General features: G+C 43.1%; 1 protein-coding gene across 1 annotated transcript in view; it reads right to left on the reverse strand.

Moving 5' to 3' along the window:
* Positions 1 to 22447, reverse strand: part of MYO10 (myosin X) — a 274349-nt gene that overhangs the window by 199476 nt on the left and 52426 nt on the right. The window contains exon 2 of the mRNA XM_003263177.3: positions 15195 to 15293. Within this exon, the coding sequence (XP_003263225.3) occupies positions 15195 to 15293 (99 nt within the window). The remainder of the gene's footprint in view (positions 1 to 15194; positions 15294 to 22447) is intronic.

Below are 22447 nucleotides of genomic sequence, written 5' to 3' on the forward strand. Positions count from 1 at the left end.
GCATCATCCCTGCCTTCAGTGCGCTGTGGATGCCTGGATAGGTCTTTGCAGACCAGCTGGATGATCAATTCACCATGTATATTACTAACTCTTTGGAAAGACTTGTTCCAAATAACAGGCCTAAAAAATGCATTTTTGAAATGGAATGCAACTCATTCACAGACAATTGCCCGTACTGAACAAACTGCCTCTAATTTCTCTTCTGAAATCACACCGGCATTAAATGATGCTGTCTGATTCCCAGGGATAATTTCTGAACTGTTTTTTGTTCCCAAACAAGGCCTTCACATTTTTCACAAAATATGACTTTGTTAAAATAAATATTATTTTATTATACGATAAAAGTATAGTATTTATTTAAGCATTCAAATAAAAGAATTAAGTTTGATTCCGTCCGTTTTCTATTTTATTCCAGTCATAAATGACTGCCTGGTCTGAGCTTAGCATCCAGCATTAATTAGCGGATTATTTTCAGTATTCACAGAGACCAAAAATACAAGATAGTAGCCCACTTACCTTCAATTTAATTTTCAAAGCTAACCACAAAATCAAAAGCAACCACAGGGGTCAATGGCACCAAACACGAGCCCTTTTCTTTGTGCCCAACGCTAGCACTGCAAGACCAGGAGGCTTGCCAGTCATAGGAAAAATCTGGACATACAACAGGCTTACACAGGACTAAGGGGGCTGAGCTACCTAGAAGCTGAGTCTGGAATCTGGAAGTCAAACAAAGACTGGAAGCATAGGCCGGTCAGAGGCATACTTGAGTCCTTCTAAACAGACCAATTCTAAAGGTTGGGAAGAAGAGGTGCAGTCTACAGACCCAGGGAGGAAAAAGGAGGCCAAAGTCCAGGAAGATCCCCTAAGAAGAAAATCAACAAATGGACCCAAAGGAGAACAGGAAACCAAAGAAGGTCATGACCCAGGGCATAGGCCATTTGCTCTCCCTTGCAAAATATTTAATGCATGTGCATTCAGCTAGAACCTCACTGGGCCAGTAAATAGTCCTAACAGATCTGATCCCCTCCCCACCCATCCACCCACCCACTGGGGAGAAGCCCAGCTGTTCAGTCCAAAGGGGCTCGGGTGGGAAGGCAAAAGTCATGTTCTAGGAAAAAGGGTCAGAATAAGCTGGATTCACTTAAAGGGGCCAAGGCCCCAGAGACCTCCTGGTCTCACCCACGGATTTTTCAGTGGTGCTGGGAACAAGGTGGGTAACAGAACAGAAATGCTGTGTACCTTTGGCAAGCTAAGGTCTACAACACCTCACACAGCCCACATTCCTGTAACACAAACGTAGCTCATGTTTGCCACTGTAAATGGTTTCAATATGACTGTGGAAATATACAAATAACAATCTCAGGGTTTACAATGCCATACTTTGAAGTAAGATTCTGAGCCAAACTCAACACTCACCCCGAGAGATGAAAACAGAATATGTTTCTAGAGTTATTAAGTCAAAGAATCCCCTTGAAAAAGCCTCTCTTCTACCCTCTTCATTTCATTCTGGCCCCAGGGTCTATGAGTGGTTTACACACTACCACAGTAGAAACAACAGTGAAACTCCGGGCCAGGTGTGGTGGCTCATGCCTGTAATCCCATCACTTTGGGAGGCCGAGACAGGAGGATCGCTTCAGCTCAGGAGTTCGTGACCAGCCTGGGCAACACGGCAAAACTCCATCACTACAAAATATACAAAAATTAGCCAGGCTTGGTGGCACACACCTGTGGTCCCAGCTACTTGGCAGACTGAGGTGGGGGGGATTGCTTTAGCCCGGGAGGCGGAGGTTGCAGTGAGCCAAGATGGTGCCACTGCACTCTAGCTTGGGTGACAAAATGAGACCCTGTCTCCAAAAACAAACAAACAAACAAAAACTCCCACCATGATTCTTCTGCTATGGGGCTATTTTTTTTTTTTTTTTTTTTTTTGGTCGCTTGTGGTCCTTTTAAGTCTTGTAACTTCCTTATGAAAATGCCATATGATCATAGTCTTAACGAAGCATGCAGCATTCTGATGACTTATTTGGCTTTATGATGACTACAAATGGAGCTTCATTCATCCATTCAGTGTTCATTATAAGGGGCCTCCCTGGGCCAGGCTCGGCTCCGAGGTGCCAATGGCAAGTCCCCATTCTAAGAGACCTTGGTGAGGAGAGACAGAAAAAAATCAAACACACACACATGATACAGGTGGTGGCTCTTTGAAGGGGGCCTGAATAGGTGTGTGAATACACACCTTGTAATCAGAGCCTTGTGTATTCAGCTAGAGCCTGTGTATTTGCGTTTCTGCATTTATCCCTGAAGGAAGGCAGGAGAGACAGACATCTCTGTAGGAACCAGGTTCCCAGGAGAAAGGACAAGAGCTTGGCCTGCTTGAGTGACAGTCTCCCAGATTACAATAAGTGAGCTTTCTGTGCAGATTTGTAAACATGCACATGTTTATCCTGGAGCTAAGTACGCTAATAAACAAGCAGATGAGTTTGTCTTTTTTTTTTTCTATAATCCCAGAGTGAAAATTAATGGAAACATCTGACTTTCCATCTTTGAGCCACAAAATGCCAGAGCAAATTCTTGGAAGAGGTCTAGGGAGTCAGAACCACGTGGCTTCCAGAGCAGAAGAGATTCTTAAACTCAGAACCAAGCTGGACAAGTTGCATTTTCCTTGGTCTTGAAAGCAAGAATGAAAGTCCCAGTGGTGTTCAATCTCTGGAGTATAGACCGCTGATTCTAAGGAACTCTGTGTAGGCTGGTGTTCAGTGTCCGTCTCAGAGGTGGGTATTTCCAGGAGCAACAGCAAAATGTGGGAAAAGCACAGAGAATTGAAGAGCTGCCCAGCTCAATGCTGTCTTTTTCATACAGCTGCAACTGTTCTGATTGAAGTGAATTCCAAGTATAACAGATGGAGCACTACTAAAGTTTCAAAAAAAGAAGCCAAAGACTATACATCGGATTTTAAAAAATTATCTGTCACTTATCACTAGCACAGTCCTCTTTCCCTTTACTTTTAGGGTGGCTGTGCAACCCACCTTCCTCCAGAGAAGGACCCTTCACCCACATGCAGGGATAGCCCGCCCACCCCGACATGCACAGCACGTGGCCAGGGCTCAGCGGTCTGGCATCCTCAGCAGATCTAAGATGGGCTATCGGATTCTCCATTCCTGGAATCCGGGGCTGAGTCTCAACAAATCTTTCTTGACGTCGTCTATTTCTTAAGAAAAGATACGAACCATACTTTCAAATGTGCTATTATTTTGTAAAACAGTACAAAAAAGGTATCCAAGAGGAAAGTAGTTTAAAAATAAATTACAACTCTTGTAATCCCAGCACTTTGGGAGGCCGAGGTGGGCAGATCACCTGAGGTCAGGAGTTCAAGACCAGCCTGACCAATATGGTGAAACCCTGTCTCTACTAAAAATACAAAAATTAGCCGGGCATGGTGGCAGGTGCCTGTAGTCCCAGCTACTCGGGAGGCTGAGACAGGAGACTTGCTTGAACCTGGGAGGCGGAGGTTGCAGTGAGCCGAGATCATACCATTGCACTCTAGCCTAGGTGACAGAGTGAGACTCCGTCTCAAAAATAATAATAATAATAATAGTAGTAGTAGTAGTAATAAATAACAAACGGAGTTACTGCTTAACATGCTTGGAGTTTTTGTTTGGAGTGATGAAAAAGTTTTGGAAATAGTGGTGTGATAGCACAACATTATAAATGTGATTACTGCCACTAATACATTTAAAATGGTTAAAATTAAATGGTAAGTTTTATGCCATATTTATTTACCCAAACACACACGCACACACACACACACACACACACACACACACACATGAAACAACAGAGGAAAACCCAAGCTTTAGTCCAAAAAAAATTGTGTATTTATTCATTCATTTTCCTTTCAATTCAAACGTGGCTATTTGCCGAAGAAACTAGTAACAGCAAATCCTTTAGACACCCAGCAGAAAAAGTGAAAACCCCAAAAGGAATACAAATGTTATAGCTGTGAGCAAATGCACATACGTAACAGCACCAGCGTTAAAGCTGGTAGACTAGTTTAGAGATATGCTTTGCCTCTCAACTGGACTGCAGAAAAACACTTGTATTTTGTTGAGCTGTACTGTCATCAGACAGAAGAGTCACCAGAAAAATCCTATCTTTAAGCCATGAACAACAGATCAATGATAAGCTAAAAGATACCAAATTAAAAGGGAGGGCCATTAACTTGCTATTAGGCTGAACCATATGTGACTGCCGATCTCTAACCCTTTATGGCCTCTAGAAATGGCAATTTCATATGGTTCACAGGAACCCAGAGGTTAATTGGGTTGGAGGCAGCAGTTGCAATACAAGAGACATGTAAGACTCAGAGGCTACAGCCATGATGCAAATGACCTCCTGTTTCTTTCCTCTTGAGAGAAAAAGGGGTAAGATGTCTCCACTTTATGATTGGGATAAAAATATACATTAAAAAAAATAACAACAGAAAAGCAAGGGAATTATGTCCAGGCCAGCTGACTGAAAAGAATCTAATCCTATCTGTCCCTGAGTTTGGTTTTGAGACTCATTAAATCCTAATCACACTATGTATGCATTATAAATGTGGCCCCCAACTGCCTTTTCCTCCATCCTCACACGTTTACTGCCTCCCTGCTGGTCTCCACCCACAGCCGCTCTTCCCAGGAACCTGGAACTGCCCTCCCGGACCCTAGGTGGTCCCCTCCTGCCAGTTGCCGGACCTGGAGGGCAGGCCAGCTGCCACTCACTCAAGTCTCCCTCGGGCTCCACATACAAGGAAAGAGTTCACAGTGAGCAGTGGGACCGTGCTCCTGTGCCCCCGGCAGCTGCCTCGGCGCAGCACCTGGCTTTGCGTGAGAAGCCTGGAATGCAGCTTCCCTGGCTGCTGGAACGTGCGGGCCTTCCTGGGCTCTCAGATGAGATTTTTCCCCTGGCTCAGATGTCTATGATCTACCACTTCCCTTCAGCACTCAGATCTGTCCTCCTCAAGTTGAAGTCACTGGGCTCTAGTTGTCCAATTCTTCCTAATAATTCCTGGGGTCAGCTCCAAAGGACAGACCCGCCAGGCTGTCCCCTACTGACCATTTCCCTGCATTCAACAGGCTTGGGGAAGAATTTTCTGGGAGACAGGACTGTGTGCAGATGGTGTACTGAACAGGAGGGTATGAAAAGGTCAAAAGGGACATAAGGCATCCAAGGGACATAAAAATGACACCAATGAGGGCAAAGGGAAGGGGAGGGGGGAGCAAAAGAAAACCAGCTGGACAGGGTGGAAAGTGTGTGAAAACAACCAAAAACGCAACGAAAAGTCACTACATTAACTCACCTCTTATCAAGTTTCACAAAATTGGGCCGATGGCATTAACTCCAACAAACCAAAACCAAAGAGTCAAACCAAAAAGTCAGAGACAGCTTTAAGTGGGAGCTGTGATGGCTTTAAGTGGGAGCTGTGATTATAAATAATTAGTGCTGTGTTCCCAGTGTGGCTTGAAGAAGTCTGACTCTCTTAGCAGGTGGGGATAACTTCAAAGTCCCATGCAATCCCATGATCTTTTAGTGGATTAATAAAATGAGAAGAATGTTTTCAACCAAGCTTAGTTATCCCTGTTGCAAATAGAGAGAAGGACACGGAGGAGGCTGTCTACTTGTAGATTTGGATGATTAAATCCTCAACCAGTAAATATTTTAGAAGACCCCATATAGAGACAATTCAAACAATACCAAACGGAATCCTTGCACAGAGCAATCGCCTTGATGAAATGGACTACAGTAAATTGAATAACTACCCCTTAAAATACAATTAGGTAAACTGATATCACTCTATTTCAGAGCAATCAAATTAGACTCTTTCCAGAAAAAGATAATAAAATAATTCTAATTACCAAGGTGAAAAATCAAATTTAAAACTTATTAATCAATTCTACAATGTTCCTAAAGGGTGCTACAGTGACTGCTCGTGCGCCTCCTGGATGTTCCAGAAAAGACAAACGTTTAGTGCTGTCTTCCTTCTTACCCTTTTACATGAGTTGATCACCTGCAGGACCATGGTGCTTTTAAAAATCTGCTCTTCAGCTGGGCGCAGTGGCTCATGCCTGTAATCCCAGCACTTTGGGAGGCCAAGGCAGGCAGATCACAAGGTCAGGAGATGAAGACCATCCTGGCTAACACGGTGAAACCCCGTCTCTACTAAAAATACATAAAATTAGCCGGGCGTGGTGGCACGTGCCTGTAGTCCCAGCTACTCGGGTGGCTGAGGCAGGAGAATTGCTTGAACCCGGGAGGCGGAGGTTGCAGTGAGCCGAGATCGCGCCACTGCACTCCAGCCTGCATGACAGAGCGAGACTCCATCTCAAAAAAAAAAAACAAAAAAAAAAAACCTGCTTTTCTGAAACTGTCCAAAGCTTGTGGTCCAAGAAGACAACTGATTTCTAACGTGTAGGACATGTGTTGACCCGCCTGTGTGCTGGGGCCTTCAGAGGCCACAGTTATATATTTTTCAATAAAGTGTGAAAGAGTGTCATTTGCTCATTTCTTTTTCCATCTGTAAATACTTCACAGCAAGTATAAGTTACAAGTCAAATGGAATACTTTGGTTCTCTGTATTCCTAGTGTCAACCTATAGTAGTTTAAATTTCAGAGTGGAATGAAATTTTAAATTAACATTAGAACTATCTCCTTGGCAAAAACAAACAAAAAAAGCTGAATGAATACAAAATTCTCTTAAAGACTGAATGAAATGAGAAAGCATGGGTTGGGCAGTGGCTCACACCTGTAATTCTCTTGCTTTTTTTTTTTTTTTTTTTTTTGAGACAGAGTCTCGCTCTGTCGCCCAGCATGGAGTGCAGTGGCGCCATCTCGGCTCACTGCAAGCTCCATCTCCCAGGTTCACACCATTCTCCTGCCTCAGCCTCCTGAGGAGCTGGGACTACAGGTGTTCGCCACCACACCCGGCTTTTTTTTTTTTTTTTTTTTTTTTTTTTTTGTATTTTTAGTAGAGATGGGGTTTCACCATGTTAGCCAGGATGGTCTTGATCTCCTGACCTCGTGATCCGCCTGCCTTGGCCTCCCAATGTGCTGGGATTACAGGCGTGAGCCACAGCACCCGGCCCTATTGCTTTCAAAGACCGAGTCAGGTCACCTGAGGCCAGGAGTTCCAGACCAGCCTGGGCAACACAGTAAGACCCCATCTCCGGAAAAAATTTTTCAGGCATGGCGCACCCCTGTAGTCCTAGCTACTCAGGAGACTGAGACAGAAGGATCACTCAAGCCCAGGAGTTACAATGAGCTATGACTGGACCACTGCACCCCAGCCTAGATGACAGAGCAAGACCCTGTTGCTAAAAACAGAAGGTGGCCAGACGTGGTAGTTCACGCCTGTAATCCCAGCACTTTGGGAAGCCAAGGTGGGTGGATCACCTGAGGTCAGGAGTTCAAGGCCAGCCTAGCCAACATGGCAAAAGTGCATCTCTACTAAAAATACAAAAATTAGCCGAGCGTGGTGGCAGGCGCCTGAAGTCCCAGCTACTCAGGAGGCTGAGGCAGAAGAATCACTTGAACACAGGAGACAAAGGTTGCAGTGAGCCGAGATTATACCACTGCACTCCAGCTGGGGCAAAAGAGCAAGACTCCATTTCAAAAAACAATAATAATAATAATAAATTAATAAAAACAGAAGGAAAAAAGGAACGGAACAGAACGGAAAGGAAAGGAAAAGAAAGGAAAGGAAAGGAAAGGAAAGGAAAGGAAAGGAAAGGAAAAAGTAAAGGGAAAAGGAAAAAGAAAAGGAAAGGAAGCAGGCAGGTATGCCCTTTAGTGATCTCACACAAAACAATACACTGTGATACCCTGCCACCCCGTTTCTAAGGTTCCATTTTAGGATTTTAGACACACATGGCTTTGCTTTTTCTCCAACACTAAACAGGATTTTAAAACTGCTTTTTAATTCACCTGAGAATTATTATGCTGCAGTCAGCCCAACCCCTGGCCACTGCAGGGGAGGGCTCACAGAATAAAAAGGAAAGGAAAAGCTTCGAAGCGCAAGAAAAAACCTTCTAACTTTACCCAAAGCCCTCCTTCTTCTTGTCTTTATCTTTGCTTCCTCCAAAACAGTAATACTGGTGGAATACGGAAGGACCTGAGTGCTTCTTGCTCTTCATTTTAAGTAATTATGACCCTAAGGCATTTTTCAGGAACATCTTCAAAATCCTTACTACTCCAATGTGGTTGGTCCAGCAACACAATATCACCAAGGGGCTTGTGAAAAATTCAGCCCGCTCTCCAGCCCCACCCCAACCTGCCTGTCAGAATCTGCATTTTCACAAGATCCACAGGTGATTCGTATGCACCACTCGAAATCAAAGGAAAATTACACTAATAGTTTTGTAAACTCTTTATGGATTGTAAGAGGTCACCTTTGGGTAAAATAAAAATTTCCCAGCCAGGCACAGTGACTCACACCTGTAATCCCAGCACTCTGGGAGGCCAAGGCGGGTGAATCATCTGAGGTTGGGAGTTGGAGACCAGCCCGACCAACATGGAGAAAGCCCGTCTCTACTAAAAATACAAAATTAGCCGGGCATGGTGGCATGCACCTATAATCCCAGCTACTCGGGAGGCTGAGGCAGGAGAATCACTTGAACCCGGGAGGCGGAGGCTGCGGTGAGCCGAGATCGCGCCATTGCACTCCAGCCCGGACAACAAGAGCAAAACTCATTCACACACACAAAAAAATAAATAAATAAATTCTCTGAAATTGTCTTTAAAGATACAGACAAATTGTCATTTGACAATTTCTACCATTTACCCACCATCTGACCTCAAACACGGTATTTCCTCTGTGTGTGTGTGCTTACATATATGCTAACATAAAATGTTTCAGCTTAAGCATGTTTTAGTGCACAGTCTAGTGGCATGAAGCACAATTACAGTGTTTTGCAATCATCACCATCATCCATCTTCCTAATGTTTCATCTTCCAAAACTGAAACACTATCCCCATTAAACAGTAATGTCCAATTCTCCCCTCCTCTCAGAAATACCAATATCTTAACATACCAAGCTGGGTCAAAATTAACCATGTGCCTCTGGTCCCAGATACTAGGGAAGCTGAGGTGGGAGGATCATTTGAGCCCAGGAAGTAGAGCCTGCAGTGAGCCATGGTCATGCCACTGCATTCAAGACTGGGTAACTGAGCAAAATCCTGTCTCCAAAAAAAAATAAAAATCTATCCCTGACCAGTTAAGTGCAGTGTTCCTGTCCCAGGCACCAGAACCAGTTAAAGAACTTCTCCTAATGCTTGGTGACGAGTCCTGCATGTTCCACAGTGAACTTGTAACGTAAAGAGGGGAAGACTATGTAGCTCAGTAGAAAAACAAACTAGAGTCTTTGGGCCACTGACAGTTCTTGATCCAAGCCTGAACCCAAGTTTAAACATTTTGCCTCACTTTTCTCATAACCCTGCAATTCCTACATGAGTCACCAAGCTAATTATACTTGTTATATTTGGGAATGACAGAGTGGACAACATAAAACTAAGTATTCGATGACCAAATGAAGATTAGAGGTCAAGGCTCAGCGTTGTTTTCACATTTAAGTACACATTATCATAGTTCAGTTCCTTCCAAACCCACAACCCATAAATACTGTTGAAAATGATCAGAACTACTGACCCGACCAACCCATTCCACTCCCACCTCATTGAGAGCTGCCCGTGGACAATAGCCAGCAAGGGCTTCACACGGCCCAGGTTGCCGACCACAAGTCAAGGGCAGTGGCACCCAGAGACTGGTAGAGTTGTCGACCTAGGAGCCTTTGTCAGAAAGCTTAGTTAGGATAGGAATAGAAAGTATCTTGAGAGCCTTAGGGACACCATGCTAAGTGAAATAAACCAGCCACAAAAGCACAAATACTGTATGAGTCCACTCACTGAGGTATTTAAAGTAATCAAAGTCATAGGAACAGAAAGAAGAGTAGTTACCAAGGGCTGGGGTAATTAGTGATTAGTGGGCATGGAGTTCCAGTGCTGCAAGATGAAAACATTCTTGAGATCTGCCACACAACAACAATGTGAATAAACTTAACCCTAGTACCCTTAAAAATAGTTAAGATGGTAAAGTTAATGTTATGTGATTCTTACCATAATTTTTTTTAAAAAGAAAAAAGTTCAAAGACTAAAAGGAAAACATCTTTGGGATTAAAATATAATTCAACAAGAAAGGGAAAGAATGCTGTATTAGTCTGTTTTCATGCTGCTGATAAAGACATACCGAAGACTGGGAAGAAAAAGAGGTTTAATTGGACTTACAGTTCCACATGGCTCCTCAGAATCATGGCAGGAAGCAAAAGGCACTTCTTACATGGTGGTGGCAAGAGAAAATGAGGAAGAAGCAAAAGCAGAAACCCCTGATAAACTCATCAGATCTTGTGAGACTTATTCACTATCACAAGAATAGTACGGGAAAGACTGGCCCCCATGATTCAATTACCTCCCCTCTGGGTCCCTTCCACAACATATGGGAATTCTAGGAGATACAATTAAAGTTGAGATTTGGATGGGGACAAAGGCAAACCATATCATTTCACCCCTGACCCCTCCAAATCTCACGTCCTCACATTTCAAAACCAATCAAGCCTTCCCAATGGTCCCCCAAAGTCTTAACTCATTTCAGCATTAACCCAAAAGTCCACAGTCCAAAGTCTTATCTGAGACAAGGCAAGTCCCTTCCGCCTATCAGCCTATAAATTCAAAAGCAAGCTAATTACTTCCTAGATATAAAGAGGGTACAGGTATTGGGTAAATAAAGCCATTCCAAATAGGAGAAATTGGCCAAAACAAAAAGGTTACAGGGCACAGGCAAGTCTGAAATCCAATGGGGCAGTCAAATTTTAAAGCTCCAAAATTATCACATCCAGGTCACACTGCTGCGAGAAGTGGGTTCCCATGGTCTTGGGTAGCTCCAACCCTGTGGCTTTGCAGGGTACTGCCTCTCTCCCAGCTGCTTTCACGGGCTGGCGTTGAGTGTCTGCAGCTTTTCCAGGTGCACAGTGCAAGCTGTCAGTGGATCTACCATTCTGCAGTCTGGAGGACGGTGGCCCTCTTCTCACAGCTCCACTAGGTGGTACCCCAGTAGCGACTCTGTGTGGGGGTTCCAACCAACATTTCCCTTCCACGCTGCCCTAGCAAAGGTTCTCCATGAGGGCCCCGCCCCTGCAGCAAACTTCTGCCTGGGCATTCAGGCATTTCCACACATCTTCTGAAATCTAGGCAGAGGTTCCCTAAACCTCAATTCTTCTGTGCAGCCGCAGACTCAACAACACGTGGAAGCTGCCAAGGCTTGGGGATTCTACCCTCTGAAGCCACAGCCTGAACTGTACATTGGCCCCTTTCAGCTACAGCTGGAGCGTGGAGCATCTGGGAGACAGGGCACCAAGTCCCTAGGCTGCACACAGCACAGGCACCTGGGCCTGGCCCACTAAACCATTTTTTCCTCCTGGACCTCTGGGACTGTGATGGGAGGGGCTGCTGTGAAGGTCTCTGATATGGCCTGGAGACATTTTCCCCATGGTCTTAGGGATTAACATTAGGCTCCTTGCTACTTATGCAAATTTCTGCAGCCAGCTTGAATTTCTCCCCAGAAAATGAGATTTTCAGCTGGGCATGGTGGCTCACGCCTGTAATCCCAACACTTTGGGAGGCCAAGGTGGGCGGATCACAAGGTCAGGAGATCGAGACCATCCTGGCTAACAGGGTGAAACCCCATCTCTACTAAAAATACAAAAAATTAGCTGGGCGTGGTGGCAGGCGCCTGAAGTCCCAGCTACTCAGGAGGCTGAGGCAGGAGAATGGTGTGAACCCAGGAGATGGAGCTTGCAGTGAGCTGAGATCGCGCCACTGCACTCCAGCCTGGGTGACAGAGCAAGACTCCATCTAAAAAAAAAAGGGGGGGTTTTCTTTTCTATCACATAGTCAGGCTGCGAAATTTCCAAACCATTATGCTCTGCTTCCCTTATAGAACTGAATGCCTTTAGCAGCCCCCAAGTCACCTCTTGAATGCTTTGCTGCTTAGAAATTTCTTCCACCAGATACCCTAAATCATCTCTCTCAAGTTTAAAGTTCCAGAAATCTCTAAGGCAGGGGCAAAATGCCAACAGTCTCTTTGCTAAAACATAACAAGAGTCACCTTTGCTCCAGTTCCCAACAAGCTCCTCATCACCATCTGAGACCACCTCAGCCTGGATTTCATTGTCCATATTATTATCAATATTTCTGTCAATGCTATTCAACAGGTCTTGAGGAAGTTCAAAGCTTTCCCACATTTTCCTGTCTCCTTCTGAGCCCTCCAAACTGTTCCAACCTCTGCCTGTTACCCAGTTCCAAAGTTGCTTCCACATTTTCAGGTATCTTTCCAGCAAGGCTCCACGCCTGGTACCAATTTACTGTATTAGTCCATTTTCACAACTAGGAAGAAAATGAGGTTTAGTTGGACTTACAGTTCCACATGGCTCGGGAGGCCTCAGAATCATGGCGGGAGGCAAAAGGAACTTCTTACATGGAGGCGGCAAATGAGGAAGAAGCAAAAGCGGAAACCCCTGATAAACCCATCAGATCTCATGAGACTTATTCGCTATCATGGGAATAGCATGGGAAAGACTAGCCCCCATGATTCAATTACCTCCCCCTGGGTCCCTCCCACAACATATGGGAATTCTGGGAGATACAATTCAAGTTGAGATTTGGGTGGGGACACAGCCAAACCATATCAAGTGACATGAAAAACCTATTTTACAATGCTTTCAGGAACACAGTTTTGCTAAATGAATGACACTATTTAGATACTGTTTTCCCTTTTCACATCATCTTGAGAAGTATCTACAGGTCCTGAAAGAAACCAAATTCTCATCTGGGGAAACTGAGACAGGAAGACAGGCAGAGTGACAGAAAAATGCGGCCAGTCCTATCCTACAGGGAACCTTAAACATTTAAGCAGTGCCTGATCCTATAGTTGAGCAAAATTCACTTATTTACTCCCTAGACTACAGATCATACTATACTACCTGAGACTCTGATGGAGAAGGAACTAGAGACTAGGTGTTGGTGAAGTGTCCACACTGTCAGTGACCATTAGACATGCTGTCTCTTTGTTCCCCCTGTCTCCCCATACCCCGAAATCTACATCCACAAAGCACAGTTATATCTATATACTGAAAATCCATTCAAGACTCTCAGAAGAAAAAGAAATGAGGGAGTTACAAACACAGTATTACTATAGCTTATCAAATCAAGAACTAAGAATGGTTCCACCAAGTAGACCGCCCCTGCTAAGAAGTTTTGATAACCCAGTAGCCCGTCTGCCTCAAATTATGGAAACTGGCCCTGAAGCTTTTATTCTCAACACAACAACTTGCAAACTCAATTCATAAACTATGTGGTTTTGGCCAGGGATAGTGGCTCACTTTGGGAGGCTGAGGTGGGCAGATCACTCGAGGTCAGGATTTCAAGACCAGCCTGGCCAACATGGTGAAACCCCATCTCTACTAAAAATATAAAAATTAGTTGGGTGTGGTGGCAGGCACCTGTAATCTCAGCTACTCGGGAGGCTGAGGCAGGAGACTCACTTGAACCCAGGAGGCAAAGGTTGCACTGAGCCAAGATGGAACCACTGCACTCCAGGCTGGGCAACAGAGAAAGAATCCATCTCAGAAAATAAATAAATAAAAAAAAATATGTGTTTTAGATCCTTGCATTTGACTATCTTTTATTTCCTTAAGTCTTAAATTTTAATATATACCTCTGAGGTAGAGGCCAATTTATAACATCAGTTTCCTTAGTAAAATGGAGATGCCAGGTTTCTCTTATAATCATCAGAATATAATCAAGCAAACCAGTTTCTGGATTGACATATTTAATTTTGGTGATATGACTTTTCATTCATTTTTCGCTAAAGAAACAAAATCAGGAACAGTGGCGCTCCTATAAACAGAAGAAACTTCTTCAGTTGCTTAACAAGGTAGGTAAGTAGGCTCAGCTTCAGTGATTTAGTCAGTCTTGTTCTTACAGTGATCAGGACAACATTACCCTAAATTCTCAGTGGGATCCTAGTATTTTCAACACTCTATTTGTGATTAACTGAAGGGTTTGTTTTCTGAGACGGAGTCTTGCTCTGTCACCCAGACCTGAGTGCAGTGGCGCAATCTCGGCTCACTGCAACCTCCGCCTCGCAGGTTGAAATAAATTCTTCTGCCTCAGCCTCCCAATTAGCTGGGATTACAGGTGCCTGCCACCACAGCCAATTAATCTTTGTATTTTTAGTAGAGAAGGGGTTTCACCATGTTGGCCAGGCTGGTCTTGAACTAATGACCTCAAGTGATCTGTCCGACTCGGCCTCCCAAAGTGCTGGGATTATAGGCGTGAGCCACTGCGCCCAGCCTCAACTGAATGTTTGTATTCTCCCCCCAAATTAATATGTTGAAATCCTAATCTCCCATGCAATGCTGTTAGGGTCTTTGGCAGGTGACTAGGTCATGAAGGTGCAGCCTTCACGAATGGGATTAGTGCCCTTATAAAAGAGGCCCAAGAGAACTCCCCCTTCTACGATGTGAGGCCCAGCCAGAAGCTGGCTGGCTGTGAACCAGTGAGCAGAGGCCCCACAAGACACCCAACTGCCAGCATCTTGATGGCCTTCGACTTTCCAGGCTCCAGAACTGTGACACTTCGATATTTGCTCTTCATAAATCACTCAGTCTATGGTATTCTGTCATGGCAGCCCAAACTGACTAAGACACTATGAAAGTTTAAGAATTTTAAGAGAAAGTAACAAGTTGATCAGTCTGCAAGTATCAATATACTTGAACTTTTGCTCAAATTACTTGCATCTTATACTTCTGATTGCTGAAAAAGATGAAAGAAGGCAGAAAAGATACCCAGGAGGGAAACCAGGCCAGTGCCATGCCCTTCTGTCCCCACACTAGTTGTAATATTTGCTGTGTTCCATTTGAGAGAACTGTATTGTATCTATCTCACACACACAGTGTACATTCTACATTCCCACTGGGATTTTGAATTATCACTTAGGAAAAAAATGTAAAGCGTGTGTATGTGTAGGGGGGCCAAGCACACGTGCCCTGGGCAAGAACAGCTACAAAGCAGACCATGGATGTCAGGAAGCTGCAGGGACTTGTTCTCACCTGACCATAGTCTGTCCGGAAGACGACGATGCCTTCTGCACAGGAATTTACAGTACTTGGAAAATGCTGGCCATTTTCTCTCAGCCAGACCCGTGTTCCCTGTAAACAAAACAAACAAGATTGAACTGAGTTTGGATTGCATTTTGTGGCGAAACTCTACTGTCGAAATTACCATAACTCCTATATTCCTTTAAAAAAATCTTTTTGAAAAGTAAATGTCTTTCTCAAGCAAAGAACAAATCTTCGGGAAGCATCATCCACAGGCTTTACTATCCACAAGTGTGACTGAGAGTCCCATCAGACATAGAAGGCAAAGAGGGACTAAGAAAATAGTAGCTAGCCCCTGTGTTCTCACCATGCAACTGATTTAGGTGGATTATGTTATTTGAGATGAAGAAGCAGGCACTACGATCATTCCCATTTTACAGATGGAGAACCAGAGGCCTAGATGTAAAGTAACTTGCCCAACATCACAAACACTGAGCGAGTACTTGACAGGCAGTTGGGCTCCAGAAACCAAAAGTTTAACTAGGTCACAACAAGCCTTCACCCTCTTTGAGAACTCTTCAGAAACTAATGGCTCCCATTCTCTTAGGTCAAAGTTCGGTACACTGCCCACTTGGAGGACATTAGACCACTCCCTTGACTCCTACTTATACCAAAATCCATGAGTAAACTGGACTATCCAAAAGAGGATGTGAAGTTTCTAATATTTATCAGAACTCCGTCCACCAGCACAAATTTTGTTAGGATTACATGAGACACCTAATGAACTTCAAAGTTCAGGATTGTATCTTAAAAGATGGCAACTTCCTGATCCTACGTTTTAAATCTTGGGCACATTTTTTGGCACTGATCTCATTTGCACTTATTCATTTCCCCACTGGACAAATGAAATATCATATTGAGCTTTTTTAAGGTTCAATTTCATCTTCCTTTGATTTAATCACATGAAACCGTTTTTCAAACACAAGTGATAAAGTTTGGAGGAATTACTGGGTGTTCACTGGTCATTCAAAGAATTACCTTCATGAATACTATTCAGCCATAAAAAGGAATGAAATAATGGCATTCACAACAACATGGATGGAGTTGGAGACCATGATTCTAGTGAAGTCACTCAGGAATAGAAAACCAAACAACATACGTTCTCGCTTATAAGTGGGAGCTAAGCTATGAGGATGCAAAGGCATAAGAATGACACGATGGACTTTGGGGACTCAGGGAGAAGGGTGGGAGGGTGGCGAAGGATAAAAGACTACACAACAGGTACAGTGGACACTGTTCGGGTGATGGGTGCACCAGAATCTCAGAAATCACCACTGAATAACATATCCATGTAACTAAACACCACCTGTCCTCCAAAAACTTCTGAAAATTTAAAAAAAAAGAATTACCTTTATAACGTATACCCATATGATGGAATGCAACACTGAGCTTCAGTATCTCAATTAAACTTTTTCTACTCTGCTCAACAATTTCAATTCCAACAAAAATGACACCAAGCACATCCTTACGAATCAATGTATTCAAGTGGAAATAGAACAAAATTATCACTTGACATAGCACTTTATTTTTTTCTCCCTCCCTCCCTTCCTAAAATAGCACTTTAACTGAACAACTCCTTTTCTAGAATTTTCTACCTCATTTCATTTATTTCTGCTTTGTTAAATATTTGAAATATACTGGTTATGGTATGTTCCAGTTGAAGGAGCTAGTACTGCTCTTTTAACATAGAGTTGGCAGGGGATAAATGACACGCCGGTAAACTCATCATTTTACGCTACTTTAAATGGTGCCAATCAATAGCAAACATAGTCACCTCCAGTAAAGGAGTACCCCCGATATATCAGGGTCATGTGCTAAGATGCCTCAATGACATTATATTGAAGACTAACCTTCCGTAAACTAGGAATCCTCTCAATTCCAAGAGGAAATTGCAGCTTGGAGCTTAAGACTTTGCCCAGTGCCACACAGCTAGTGACCTAGGCAGGTCTCTCCAAATTCCTAATCGCATGCTCTTCCCACACATCACACTGACTCTACTTGTCTCCTGAAAATAATTCATAAATAAATCAAATGCATTCATAAATCAGTCAGCAATTAAAATCTAACAACACAGAGTCACCTTAAATGGCTTGTTATCACACGTAACTATTTGTTCTCTCTCATCTTCCTAGGAAGGAACATTTAAGAAGACACAAAATCTGACATAAAGGTTACTCCATTCCCTCAGTGCCCGCGATGACACTGTTTAAAATCCACGAGCCAGAGGCCGGACGTGGTGGCTCACTCCTGTAATCCCAGCACTTTGGAAGGCCGAGATGGGTAGATCACTTGAGGTCAGGAGTTTGAGACCAGCCTGGCCAACATGGTGAAACCCCGTGTCTACCAAAAAAGTACAAAACTTAGCCAGACATGGTGGCGCATGCCTGTAATCCCAGCTTCTCAGGAGGCTGAGGCAGGAGAATTGCTTGAAACCAGGAGGAAGAGGTTACACTGAATTGAGATCGTGCCACTACACTCCAGCCTGGGTGACAGAGTAAACTCTATCTCAAAAAATAAATAAATAAATAAATAAAATCCACAAGCCAGGACCTCAAATGTTAATTGTTACTCGGGATCCACAGTTAAGTCACTCTTTGTTTGATGAATGAATTTGGGGCGGGCCAGCTAGAATCCCCAGAAAGCGGTTCTACAAGCATTTCTAAAATCACAGTGGCTGGAGATCTCAATATTGAAATGGAACAGACTCCTTTCCCCTCTGACCAACTCACACAGTTCCCTTGAGAGTTCTACGACTCTCCTAGTATCCCCTATTGTGACCTTATCTGTAAGAGGCCCTCCCCATAGGCACTCATTTCCCTGGTACATACTATGGAGGTTTTAAGTTGTTTACTCCATTCATAGTTCTTCAAAGATGCTCCAAAGAGGAGTTTAAATCCTCTGCTATAAAGATGGAAAATAGCATCAAAAATGAATATTAAGTGCTCCTATATAAATCCTGAGGCCTGCCTATTTAAAGAACACACAGCACCAACCGGGGCCAGTACTTATTTGCACACAAGTCCCTCACCCCCTACTCTTGCTTCAGGCTGAGACACTGATAACACACATGAAGAATGAGACTTAACAACTGTCTGTCAGTCCTGATTTCTTTATTAGCAAACAGCTGCTTCCAAAAAGAACACTGACTTCAGGCATCTGCTAAGACGCTGGTCTCTCAAATATCACTCCATACCCAAGCCGCATTATTTGTAACATTCTAGAAAAAGATTCCAAGTGCCTGATGACTTTTTTCAGCTTCTCTTTAATTCACATGTCAGGGACTGCAATATTTGAAAGCTTTTAAATACACACCTCCCAAAACACACACACGCCCATGCTCGCAGCAATGAAAATGTTCAAAGTGATATAAGGCAAGAACTTTTACTCATTAGGTTAAAATCAGGAAACAATAACTCCCAGTGTAGCTCCATCCCAGAACCCCTAGTCCAAAGCTTTCTGTGTGTTGTGACCATCACTAGCATTGTTTTCATTAAAAAGGATTTCACACACCTGTTTCCCAATTAAAATTGTCTATTTAAGTAAGAATGAAATTGAGATTATGCAACTAATGTTAATTAATATAAATTGTCGGCAAATTAATATAAATTGTCAGCAGGATTAATATGTACCTTTTGGCTTCCACAGGCCACCCAGAACCTATTTTTTCACTCCAGCGTGCAGTTTCTTTGGCTTCGCATCTCACTGTGGGTCTCTTTACCCTTTCGTTTGAAAGTACTACAAAGCCCTTTGTTGACACAGTGCTTTATGATCAAACACACAGTTCAGCTCCTGTAGTCCAAAGGTCTTTTCCAACAGGTGTGAAGAACTGCTGATAAGCAACTTTTACAAAATCCAGGCCAGATTTCAAATCCACAGCCCATTGGCCAGTTTTCCTAGGTTATCACAAACAGCTGTCTTCCACAGGTGGGAAGGAAATGCATTCAAAACACCCCCTTTGTTCTTTGAAAAAGTATTAACTGGCAATTTTCATAGAATCGGAATTGCAAAGTTAAGCCGCTGAAATAGGTATTTTTTACATAGATTGTTCCTGGTGCTTTCTCTGAGACCCCAATCTTTCTACTTCCACTCTATTAGAACACATGTGCCCAGGTCCCAAAGTGGCCACCCACAAGCAATTGAAAACGAAGTCACAGGCAGACATTTACCAGACCATCTAAGTTGGAGTGGGAAATAAAAATTTGCCCACCATATGCAAACTATTACATTCAGTCATTGTTAAATAAGGCTGATAATTTAATACATAATATAGGTAACCTAGCATATGGAAAAGGCTCACAATTTGATTAAAAATTGCCTTTATAAGCAGGTGGCACAAGTTTGATCATAACATACACATTTTATTAAAACGTGGACAAGTTTGCATCTTAATTTCTGAGACAAATATGTGAGTGCTAATATAAAGGCTAAAAATTTTTCTGTACATAATCACCAGAAACGTTTCTGCAATATAAAGCACTTGCACATAAATTCCTATCCCCCTTTGAACTTTAAAGCAATCCTATAAGACAGAGAGGCAATACCATCCTTTTCTTCAAACGTAAGGTTCACAGAGGTTCCATTTTCTACTGCCAACAATGATTTCCTGGATATAATAAAAAGGGGCTGACTTTACCAAATGTTGGTGAGGATGTAGAGAAACTGAGAATGTAAAATGGTACATCTGCTTTGGAAAATGGTTTGGCAATTCTTAAAAAGCTCAACATAATCTTATCATACATGTCCCAACAATTTAACTCCTAGATAGTCGTCTACTCAAAAAAAAAAAAAAATTAAGTCCTGTGTGCAAATATTCATAGCAGCAATATTCTTACTAGCAAAATATTGGAAACAATTCAAAGGTCTAGTAACTGGTATAGAGATACTCAGAATAAATCCACACAATGAGACTCCTCAGTTACTTAAATTTAAAAAAAAAAAAGAATCACTGATACATTCACCAACAAAGATGGACCACAGACATCATGGTAAGTGAAAGAAGCCAGACACAAAAGGCTTGTGTGGTTCCATTTATATGAAGTTTCTGGAAAAGGCAAATCCATAGACACAGACAACAGCTGAATGGCTACCCAGAGCTGGGTGCAGGAGGGACAGTGACTGAGTGAAAAAGGTGGAAATCTGTCCTAAAACTGCCCTGTGGCGATGGCTGCACAACTGTATAAATGCATTCTACTGGGCACCTATAATGGGTGAATTTCTCTCTATGGAATTATAACTCAATAGTATCAAATCATTTTTATTTTTCTTTTCTTTTTTTTTTTTTTTTTGAGACGGAGTCTCACTCTCTCACCCAGGCTGGAGTGCAGTGGCGCAATCTCAGCTCACTGCAAGCTCTGCCTCCCGGGTTCACACCATTCTCCTGCCTCAGCCTCCCGAGTAGCTGGGACTACAGGCGCCCGCCACCATGCCCAGCTAATTTTTTGTATTTTTAGTAGAGACGGGGTTTCACTGTGTTAGCCAGGATGGTCTCGATCTCCTGACCTCGTGATCCACCCGCCTCAGCCTCCCAAAGTGTTGGTATTACAGGCATGAGCCACCGCACCCGGCCATCATTTTTAAAAAATTGTTTTCCCAGCCTACATATTTCTCAAATGCACATGAACATTCTTAACCATTCCACAGTAGGAAAGCCCAATCACATTTCTGTAACTGAGAAACAGAGGTGTTGAGAAACATATCAAAACAACAACAACCCCATAATGATGAAATTCAAGGGCCATGTTGAATTCATTAAGTCTCTGCTCTCCATTAACATAGACTAGAGGGGCAAAGAGACCACGCAGGAGACTTGCCCAAGCTAATCTAAGGATGAGGTTGTGATAGATTGTACCATGGTGTCATTGTGGACAATTATCCCCTTCCTTGGAAGAAAATCATAAAACCGTGGCCAACTGCCTCCTGCTTGGTGATACCTCCCCATCTGGCCCATTCATCACCTATTACCTATGACTCCTTCCCACTCCAACGGCAAAGTGAAGCTGCTGCACAAGGCCTAAAATATTGACACACAAAGTTGCTGACCTCTGCTTTAAGATAAAGAGGATAGTATCACCATCACAAATTTTAACCTCCTGTTGCCCTTTTAAAAACTATTACATTTCTCTTCCGATTTTAAAAATGATCTTCTTTCCTGAACTCTGATTGAAAAAATAAGTTTAAAAATAAGTTAGAGAAACAACCCTAAAAAGAGATGACAGTGGACTTTAAATACCATTCTGTACGGCATGTTCTAATTACAGGTTCACGAAAAAGAGAACATTCTTTAGCCAAACGTACAACTTAGTCTCAGCCCCGGAACAGGGCACTGTGCCTGCTCATCTCCCACAGCTGTTTCTCTCGCCTATGTTAAGTACCTCACTTTAGGATTCTCTGGCCACCTACATGACAAACTCAAAATCTGCTCTTGAAATGTGATCTGCTTTTTCCTTTTTAAAGATGCAGAGGGCTGGCACAGTGCCTCACGCCTGTAATCCCAGCACTCCGGGAGATCGAGGCAGGCAGATTGCCTGAGCCCAAAAGTTTGAGACCAGCCTGGGCATCCTGGAGACACCCTGTCTCTTATTTTAAAAATGCAAAAAATAAGCCAGGCATGGTGGTGCATGCCTCTGGTCTCAGCTACTTGGGAGGCTGAGGTGGGAGGATCACCTAAGGCTGGGAAGTAAAGGGTACTGTGAGCCATGATTGCACCACCTCACTCCAGCCTGGGAGACTCTATCTCCAAAAAAATAAAATAAAATAAAAAAACACAGAGGTCAAATAACTTTGTAATGCATCAGATAAATTAACATGGCTATTTAAATCTGCAGTAAATTCAACCCCCAAAAGAAAGTTTTCCTCTTTTTGCCTGAATGACTCAGCCAAGAAGTCACCTGGCTTAGGAGATCTCTAACGCAGGGCCTAGGGAGTGGGGATATTGGTTCTTGATGAACTGCAGAAACAGGTTGTGAGCACCAAGGACTTAAGCAGCACTTTTTCTGTTTTACAGTCCTTTTTTTTTTCTTCTTCTGTTGGAAGTGGGAGTTATCTTTCCAACTTACCAGATGCTTTTTTTTTCCGATTCTTATTACTCAAAGACACATCAAAGGACACGTGGCTTTTACAACATGAAGTTGTAATACAAGTTTCTCCACCTCGGTGTTACTGACATTGTGGACTAGATGATTCTTTGTTGGGGACTGCAGGTTCAT

This window comes from Nomascus leucogenys, chromosome 6 (assembly GCF_006542625.1).
Source record: "Nomascus leucogenys isolate Asia chromosome 6, Asia_NLE_v1, whole genome shotgun sequence".
Taxonomy (NCBI): domain Eukaryota; kingdom Metazoa; phylum Chordata; class Mammalia; order Primates; family Hylobatidae; genus Nomascus; species Nomascus leucogenys.